The 10,490-nt window shown below is 39.8% G+C and overlaps 1 protein-coding gene across 1 annotated transcript; it reads right to left on the bottom strand.

Annotated features, from left to right (window-relative positions):
* Positions 1-368: 368 nt before the first annotated feature.
* Positions 369-10,197, bottom strand: LOC108682472 (GATA zinc finger domain-containing protein 4-like). The gene is made up of 3 exons (XM_018171636.1): positions 10,193-10,197; positions 4,545-4,798; positions 369-832 (listed from the first exon to the last, which is right to left on the bottom strand). The coding sequence occupies exons 1-3, from the start codon at positions 10,195-10,197 to the stop codon at positions 369-371; spliced, it is 723 nt and encodes a 240-aa protein (XP_018027125.1).
* Between the last annotated feature and the right edge of the window lie 293 nt (positions 10,198-10,490).

Genomic DNA, 10,490 nt, shown 5'->3' on the forward strand with positions numbered 1-10,490 from the left:
TTAAAAATATTAGGCATTTCATATACGGTGCTTTGATAATACGCTGAACAATTAATTTATTAATTATAATCTTCATTTGATATTTAAAATAATTGCCCTCCAAAGTCTTATCGTTATTTTAGCTTGAATCAAGAATGTATTGAAAGTCGTTTCAATTTATTGTATCGTCTTCACTGAAGCCAGTTGTGTCGTAATAAATTTTGTCCCCACGACGTGTCCTGGAAATCTTTGGTCAGGACAATATATTACCCAAGGCCATTTAAAGGGAACAGCGTCGTCACGCACAACCATCGTCTTGTTTTCATGTGACGAGGACGTCCGCGTTATCTGAGGCCTGGGAACACAGCCTGGGAGGCGCGTTATCGCTGTCAGTGACATGAGAGGCACTCATGTGACCCCTCCTTTGTTGCCCTCCTCGTAACTCCCTCCTTTGTTGCCCTCCACGTAACTCCCTCCTTATTGCTGCACGCCTCATAACTCCCTCTTTTGCTGCACTCCACGTAACTCCCTCCTTTGCTGCACTCCACGTAACTCCTTCCTTTGCTGCACTCCTCGTAACTCCCTCCTTTGCTGCACTCCACGTAACTCCCTCCTTTGCTGCACTCCTCATAACTCCCTCCTTTGCTGCACTCCACGTAACTCCTTCCTTTGCTGCACTCCTCGTAACTCCCTCCTTTGCTGCACTCCTCATAACTCCCTCCTTTGCTGCACTCCTCATAACTCCCTCCTTTGCTGCACTCCTCATAACTCCCTCCTTTGCTGCACTCCACGTAACTCCTTCTTTTGCTGCCCTCCGCGTGACTCCCCTCCAGACTCTCCTTCTTACGCAATACTTACGCCATAATTGAGGACCTCATGTGTTCTACGCGTGCCACCCTTCTGGCCTCATCGTGGCCTCCTTGGACTCCTCTTGTCCGCATTTCTGTCCTCCATTAGTTTTTCATCTCGGCTGTCCCTGCCTATATTGTCTCCTTGTATTGTTATTGTATTCTTACGTGTAAATTAATGATTACAGTGAAGTTACAACAAAGTGAACTCTATCATAAATCATCGTGTGATGATCTCTTTTATGATGCTTTACCTTGAACTTTTCTGTATCATTGTTCAATGGTCAAAATTATATAAATAAATTCAGGGTACCTACGTTATAAATGAAAAATAAAAAAGTCTTTGCTTCAGTTGAACAGTTTCCTGAAATTGTTAATATACATGTAACAGATATTCGCAGCACTTTGACATACCTAGTCCCGCGTTGCAACCAATTTCAGAGAAATATGATATTTTATTCAACAAAAATAATTTCCAGATGTTTACTAACATGTATTCTTGGCTAATAATTCCTAACCTGATACACTTCTTGTTTGTTCCCGAGTCCATTTGTTACTTATATACTGCGCATATATAGTTACGTATATATCAGCGTACGTCGCGTAATTCCTACATCAGATTGGCCGAACACCATGCAGGGTAGAATATATTGTGGTGCAGTGCCCACACACTGACTACCTGTGCCTGAGAGGGATTTAAGAACAAGCTAGAAAAGAGACTTTTATATTTTTATATATAAAATGTTCATTTTATATAAGTTCATTAAGATATTAGGCCTCCCTATGGTGCATCGGATTTGAAAATATTTGATCGCTGCACATTCTCAAACGGAGACCATATCAAAGTATTTTTTAATTTATGAGTTTTTGACCTGAAGATTTTCTTAGTGAGCATCCTTGAAGTTTTTGAAATGATTATGGAGCTGGTCTCCAGAAATGATTAATAGTTAATAACGTTTTTTGTTATTTTGTTTTCTTCATCTCTAAATTCTTGATCATTTACCTTTACGTAATCAATGCACAAGACAAATGACATATATGCAAATATATTAGTGAGGAAACATTGCATCCATGTGGTTGAGTGAATCATTAATAACGGATGATATAATGTAATGAGTGATAATAATAATATTCATGAGATTTAATATTAATTGAGCTAAAGACGATTATTATACGCAGCTTAGAATGAAAAGCTGGTAGCGTGCGAAGCAGCGGCTGCAGCGATGTCTCGTCTGTTTGCTCCTCTTAGTTAACTTCAATAATAGTTATAAGTTAAATCGGATATTTGCAATTGGCTTTATTTTTGCGCTCTTAAATTTTACTTGACATGCTTACACATTACTTGACATGCATACACATTACTTGGCGTGCTTACACATTACTTGACATGCTTACACATTACTTGCCATGCTTACACATTACTTGACATGCATACACATTACTTGGCGTGCTTACACATTACTTGACATGCTTACACATTACTTGACATGCTTACACATTACTTGCCATGCTTACACATTACTTGACATGCTTACACATTAACTTACACATTACTTGCCATACATACACATTACTTGCCATGCTTACACATTACTTGACATGCTTACACATTACTTGCCATACATACACATTACTTGACATGCATACACATTACTTGACATGCACACACATTACTTGCCATACATACACATTACTTGACATGCACACACATTACTTGCCATGCACACACATTATTGTGCCCGTTACGTAATGTGTAAACCCCAAAAATGGTCAATTTTTATTATAATAATTGAACGAATAAAATTAACAAAAACTGTTCATTCTTGTTAATTATGAACAAAATTTTGCTGAATTCAATTTCGTCAAAGCACACAATTTTGGGGATATTTCCCCCCAACAAATATCTTCCATTATTTAACAGGATATTCATGAAACAAATATCTTCCACTGTTTAACAAGATATTCCCCTAACAAATATCTTCCATTATTTAACAGGATATGCATCAAACAAATATTTTCCATTAATTCACAATGTTTCCCCCCCTACCTCCCTGCTATCTCGAGCGCTTCATCAGAGCAGCAGAGCTGGGAGCTTTGAACCCTGATGAGCGACCGGCCCGCCCTGACGCTGGCCAATCATTTTTTTCATCATCCAAAAAACTCAAGATTGGTGATTGTGATACCGGCGGCGATATTAAAACTCGTCGTCGTCATCTCGTTGACGAGTGCGGGACGAGATCAAAAATACTGGCGACGATGCTGGAGTTTTGGTCGCATGATGGCTTAATTTTGGGGATATTTGAGGAGCGGGGAGGGGGAGGAAGGGTGTTCCGAATTTAATGCCAGTGATGAGTTGGGGCCTTAGTCGTGCAGGGGTCAGGGGTCGTGCAGGGGTCAAGGTCGTGCAGGGGTCAGGGGCTGTCTCTTATACACATCTAGATGTGTATAAGAGACAGCTGCTGTTGTTGTCGCTGTTGTCCCTGCTACTGTTGTTGTCGCTGTTGTCCCTGCTGTTGTTGTCGCTGTTGTCCCTGCTGTTGTTGTTGTCACTGTTGTCCCTGCTGCTGTTGTTGTCGCTGTTGTCCCTGCTGCTGTTGTTGTCGCTGTTGTCCCTGCTGTTGTTGTCACTGTTGTCCCTGCTGTTGTTGTTGTCACTGTTGTCCCTGCTGCTGTTGTTGCCACTGATGTCCCCTGTCTCTTATACACATCTAGATGTGTATAAGAGACAGGGGCAGGGGTCGTGCAGGGGCAGGGGCCGTGCAGGGGGCCTTAGTCGTGCAGGGGGCAGGGGTCGTGAATGGGGGTATGATGCCCCCTCCATTACACCCCCCCTCCAAAGCCCCCCGATCACGACGCAATGGCGCGTGTAGGTTAATGTATTGCCAAGAAGGCAATTGCGGCAGAAATATTGCGGGCGCTTCTTCCCCGACCGGCAGCGCCGTAAAAGTCACTTAATGGACCCCATTAACGGACCCAAAAATAGGCTGATTGTATCATGTCTGATGTTGATTTAACCCACACATATAAAGCGTAGCACATAATATTCAGCTGCGCAATACATGATGTAGGGTAGACATCACAACCGCCACCTTACATTATGTGATAAATGTTTAGTCATACATCATTGACAAGTAATGATGTTATTAATTCGGCGTTATTGATGGGAGTAAATAATGATGATAGTGAGTATTGATGAATGTAAATAATTATGATGGTGAATAGTGATGAGGGTTAGTAATAATGAGGGTAAGTAATAACGAGGGTAAGTAATAGTGAGGGTAAGTAATAATGAGGGTAAGTAGTGATGAAGTAATTGATGATGAGGGCAAGTAATGATGAGAGTAAGTAATGATGAGGGAGAGTAATGATGAGGTAAGTAGTGACGAGGGTAAGTAAAGATGAGGGGTAAGTATTGATGAAGGTAATTAATGATGAGGGCAAGTAATGATGAAGGTAATTAATGATGAGGATAAATATGGATGAAGTAGGTAACCATAAATATGGTAAGTGTTGATGAGAGTAATTAATGATGAGGGTGAGATATGATGAGGGTAGGTAATGATGAGGGCATAACTAATGATGAGAGTAATTAATGAGGAGGGGAGGTAATGATGAGTGTAAATTCGGTGTTATCGAATGTTATCGTCATTGCTATTGTTGCAGGTGCTGTTGTTGCCGTAATTGTTATCGCTATTGGTCTGCGGCTGTTGTTATCACCATTGTTGTCGCTGTTGTTTCTGCTGCTGTTGTTGCCACTGTTGTCCCTGCTGTTGTTGTCGCTGTTGTCCCTGCTGTTATTGTCGCTGTTGTCCCTGCTGTTGTTGTCGCTATTGTCCCTGCTGTTGTTGTTGCCACTGTTGTCCCTGCTGCTGTTGTTGTCGCTGTTGTCCCTGCTACTGTTGTTGTCGCTGTTGTCCCTGCTGTTGTTGCCACTGTTATCCCTGCTGTTGTTGTTGTCGCTATTGTCCCTGCTGTTGTTGTTGTTGCTGTTGTCCCTGCTGTTGTTGTTGTCGCTGTTGTCCCTGCTGTTGTTGTTGTCATTGTTGTCCCTGCTGCTGCTGTTGTCACTGTTGTCCCTGCTGTTGTTGTTGTCATTGTTGTCCCTGCTGCTGTTGTTGTCACTGTTGTCCCTGCTGTTGTTGTTGTCATTGTTGTCCCTGCTGCTGTTGTTGTCGCTGTTGTCCCTGCTGCTGTTGTTGTTGTCACTGTTGTCCCTGCTGTTGTTGTTGTCATTGTTGTCCCTGCTGCTGTTGTTATCACTGTTGTCCCTGTTGTTGCTGTTGTCACTGTTGTCCCTGCTGCTGTTGTTGTCACTGTTATCTCTAATGTTATAGTCGCGCATGCCGCGGCTAATCGCTCATTCTCGCCTCGGAATTAAAGACTTGAAAACTCGGGTAAAATGTAGCAGTCGAGCGTCTCTGTCTAGCGCAACGTCTCTGTCAAGGCCACAGTCTCTGCCGGCCTCTGTCTCCGACAGATATTTCCTGTAAATCATCGCTTGAGTCTATCTTTGTTTAATTTTTTGACTCGTGGATCTTAGTTTGAAATAACTTTTGCTTCAATAAATTTCCGTCTCTTGCGACCTTTATCTTTACTAATCTTTTTCTAAGTCAGTCCATGTCTCTGTCGGTCTGTATGTCTGCCTGGCTTTGACCAGTCAATCCTTTTTCAATCACTTCTTCTCTCAGTGAATCTTCGTTACTGTCAACTTTGCCTCACCCAGTTTTTTTTTGTCTATCAGTTGTCCTAACAATTGTCTCTGTCAGCTCCTATAGTCTATTTTTGTACCTGGCAAGCTTTAGCTCAGACAATTTTAGCGGCAGTCGTTGTATATCCAGAATTATTTATACAATATAAATGCATGATTATTCGCGTAATAAATAACCTGCGGTCATGTTGGTAATTATTTCATTGTACGTAATCACACCAGCGAGAATTGAATTCCTGGAACTTTTCCAGCGCATTGCTGATATTGAACAACCGGCTGCTAATATGGCACAATATTTAACATAACTCATTCTTTAGAGCGATGCAACAGGGGATGGTTCGAGGCTTGTTCTGTTACAGAGTTGTTAAGGAATATTGATGTGCGTCGTAACACGTCGTAATGATGCCATTAGCGCCTCGTCTATAGCGCCCGTAACACCATAACAGCAACCGCTGATTTGCTGCAACGCTGAAACTCTGCAACACTGAACGCTGAAAGCTGAAACTCTGCAACGCTGAACGCTGAGAGCTGAAACTGTGTAACACTGAACGTTGAAATTGGAAAACGCTGATAAAATGTTAGTTCAAAGAGAGATGCGTGACTGTGAAACATTGAAGTGGGAGAACGCCGCTGCACTGCTCAAAAACACAAGTTTGAAAATGGTTTTGCGTTGATTAGAAGGCGACAATTAAAAATTGAACACAAAAATTAATTAATCAGTACAATTCAAGCTTTAATGCGCATAACGTAATGGCCAGTCCTAATGAAATTCTGAATAGTTAACCAAATATTCGATTGCAAAACGAAATTGTCGAATTCTTAAAAATTACAATGTAACATTCATAAAGTTTATTTTAAACGTGAACAGAAATTAGGCTCTGAAATTATACGATAATAGTCAAAAGTTTTTGAAATTTATCTGGAATCTAGATAAATCAAAATACATTCAACAGCTTGTTAACAAATCAGATCATTCAACAGAAAAAAAAATTTATTGTCATCCATTGTACAGATCCAAAGGAAATGTACTCGAGTTTGAGGAAAAAAATGAGGTTACAATATTATCGTAATTTGTTTTATTTCCAGCAATGCAGCAGTTAAATATTTTAAAAAGGGTTGGAGAGTCTTCTTGGGCGAGCCCGAAAATCCGTGGGCGCTGAAGTCCAAGAGAGGAGAAGTTCAGGTGCAATCTAACATAGATTTGGCATTCAATGCGAGTAAATTTCAAGATTTTATATCAATTTCATAACATTTAGTCACTTTTAAATAGCGTTAAAGGCACAGCTGTCGCTGGGATTCAATAAGCTCTCAAGCCATCAACTGTTGAATTAAAATGATAGAATGTGGTGTGTAGTGCGCGTTGTATGCATTGAAATGATGACATGTGGTGTGTGGTGCGTGTTGTATGCATTGAAATGATGACGTGTGGTGTGTATGTGGTGTGTGTGGTACGTGTTGTATGCATTGAAATGATGACGTGTGGTGTGTGGTGCGTGTTGTATGCATTGAAATGATGACGTGTGGTGTGTGGTGAGTGTTGTATGCATTGAAATGATAGAATGTGGTGTGTGATGAGTGTTGTATGCATTGAAATGATGACGTGTGGTGTGTGGTGCGTGTTGTATGCATTGAAATGATGACGTGTGGTGTGTGGTGAGTGTTGTGTGCATTGAAATGATAGAATGTGGTGTGTGGTGCGTGTTGTATGCATAGAAATGATGACGTGTGGTGCGTGTTGCTAAATAAGCGTTCCGACGCCTGCAGAAAGGGAGACGCGGTTAGCGTAGCAATTAGCATAGTGTGCCCTTAAATTGCCGTCCAATAAAGCCGGACACGTGCTAATAACGGTCCAGTCCAATATTCTTTTAATGCATTTCTATAGCAGTATTCACACCAGCCGTGCAAACACCTGTCAAGCCCACGGTGTGAATGCTTGTATGGAAATGCTTTTTTTTTTTTGGAAACACTTTTTTGGAATTAAAAATTATTGATTCGTTTATTTATTATCCAATTAAAATAGGAGATTATGAGTACAGTTTTTACATGAATATCATGGCTACTCGAATAGATCTTTGGTTTGCGTGCTTGAATTATTATAAATGTCGAATTCTATCTAAATTCGATTAGATTTAAATTATTTAAATAATTTTGTACTATGTTAAATTTCTAATATTATTATAATTATCAAAATAACTTTTTGTATCATTTTCAATAATTTTTCTCCGGTTATATAACATAATAAATAAAACATTAAATTAAATGTATATATTTTTTAATGATTCCTCTTCTGATAAAGTATATTCATTCATTTCGTCAACAGCTTCAGTAGCAATACTAATCATTATAAGTATGTTATAATAATTAATAATAGTGATTATAGCTATGACGTAACTAGTATCTTATAATAGTTGTCTGATTTTGCCGCACTTTGATAGTGTAATTTAATGCTACGATAATTAGATGCTCGGCGCTACGCCGCCGCGAACTTCTCTATCACAACGCCTCGCAGTGGATTATTATCGCGATAATTATCGCAATTATCACGGAACTAAATCATAACTAATTAAATTATCACGGATATAAACCACAAATAATTCGCGACCGTCGAACACCCGGCCCGAATTTGAGAGAATTTGAGCGAGAAAAAATTTTTTTTTTTTTTTTTTTTTTTTTGACGCGGAAGCGATGAAAGCTGACATGCCTTTTGAAATCGGGCGGCTAAATAAATATCGAGTTTAAGAGAAAAAAATTCCAACCTAATACCCCGCGAAATATCACGCATACCCCGATGCAATTTTCATGACCAGCATGAATTTGTAGGTGGGAATGACTCAAGCTAAATGGGGTATAAATAACTAGTCCAGAAATGATGGAATAAATTTTAAAGGGAAATTTAAGGTAGTTCACGAGTTCCATATACGGCTGGAAATTATCACAGGTACAATGTCTTCTAATAACAATCTAGTCCGTAAGAGAATGGAAATATAATATTTGATATAATCACCTAGTCCTGTATAGCTAAAGTGATACATTTCGTTCGTATATGCGTGATGCAGTGAAGTAAGCTCCCGGTCGTAATTCCGGAATCACTATTCGTGCGTGCTCTCAAACATAGATATGGTTATGGCGACATAATGCAATTTGGGGCTACAATAAATGTGTCAATGATGTAACAATACTATTTTATTGTACTATTGTTATGAATATAAGCTAATGTATTGCCGGAATTTCATTCTGTTGGTTCGATGTTGCCTCGTTAGCTGACGCTCAGCGACGTTACGCTGGAGCCTGTATGCATGAATAGAATAGAATAGAATAGAATAGAAGTGTCGGCGTTGAAGAAATAGGCCCATGGCCTGTTGCCGATTCTTGAACTTTTCGTGACTTGATTCACAAGGGATCCGGCCTTTGGAACCCGATCTTTCCATAACTGACGATTAACTTCGTCTAGTCTGTTTTTGAAGATGTTCATACTCGGAGCGTCAACGATGCTATCAGGGAGGCTGTTCCACATGTCGGTGACTCGAAGCGAGAAGAAATGTTGTCGCATGGATGTGTTCCAACGCTGTTTTTTTAGTTTATAGCCGTGGCCTCTGGTGTTGGTTCTTGTTTCAAATTCTAGTAATCCTTCTGGGACCTCGTATAAATCATGAGTATACTTGTATACTTCAATGAGGTCCCCACGCAGACGTCAATAACTGAGGCTTGGAAGCTTCATAATCTTTAATCTTTCCTCATAGGACTTGCCTTTCAAGCCCGGAACTATTCTTGTTGCGCGTCTTTGAACACTCTCTATTAAATTTCTGTCCTTTTCAAATTTCGGTGACCATACGACGTTTCCAAACTCCAGGTTCGAGCGCACGACAGCAACAAACAACAGCTTCATCGTTTCTAAATCTAGGAACTCGAAAGAGCGTCTGATCAGTCCAAGTCGTTTATTGGCTTTATTAACTTGACCTTCAATATGCTTAGAAAATTTCAACTCATTGTCGATGTTAACTCCTAAATGTATATGATATCCTTCGGTTTATTAAATATTAATATCAAACTAAACTCTACTATCATTTCCTGCTATAGTAGCTTTCGAGACAGAGAAATAAAACATATATAGTCAGTAACATTTTTATTCAACCTTCAGTAATTTCTTATGTCAGAGCCAGAAAAAACAATCCCAACAAATGTGCTCTACCGAAGTAACACAACAATCTGTTACGAGTGCGTCGAGGCGGCCCACAACACTAGTAATAGTGGGTAATAATTTTAGCTTAGATGGGTTTTAATTAACTACTCTAGAAATGTGGGGAAATCTTTGGAAGTAAGATATATTCACATTAACTAGTTCAGAAACCTTGAGAAATAATTGAAACAAATAAGAGTTGTAATTATCTAATTCAGAAATCTAGAAAAATGATTGTGACTAATAACTAGCACAGAAATGTTTGGAGTTCAATGGTATCTCAATAGTAACGTCCATTCTGAATCTTGACTTACTTTGAATGCTTTTCGGCTGAAATTGCTTATTTTGATTCAACACACGTAAAGTGATATGAATTAATATTCGCCAAAGCGAACTACATAAATATGTTGCATATTAGATGACATATTTGTGTTCCTATACCGGAGTTGGAGCGTGCGTGACGCTAACGTGAGTTCTCACGCCATCATGCCAGACTGTCATCTTCGTTAACAACTGGAAAACTGAGGTCCTGTACGCTGTAGGATTCCTTCTGAAGCACAAACGCAAATTCTTGCAAAATTTCGTGAGCCGAGACTCGTGCAAATGCGAATATTTTTCGGCCAACATGAGCTCTGAGCAGGCGTGTCGGTTGCATATAGATGGAGAAACGATTCTTTTGTAAACAGAATGTGATATTTTCATCATTACGCATACACCTCATACCTCAATTCCACTTTTTTCTTCCATTTATGCACACACACTATACGCCCCACATACC

The sequence above is a fragment of the Hyalella azteca genome, unplaced genomic scaffold (assembly GCF_000764305.2).
Source record: "Hyalella azteca isolate HAZT.00-mixed unplaced genomic scaffold, Hazt_2.0.2 contig510, whole genome shotgun sequence".
Classification (NCBI taxonomy): Eukaryota; Metazoa; Arthropoda; class Malacostraca; order Amphipoda; family Hyalellidae; genus Hyalella; species Hyalella azteca.

Bases quoted from the DNA above. Each gene is read 5' to 3' on its own strand.
- LOC108682472 (XM_018171636.1), bottom strand. The intron at 833-4,544 runs GTGATAACAACA...TTATGGCGTAAG, and splicing joins AAACAACAGCGACAACAATG to TATTGCGTAAGAAGGAGAGT.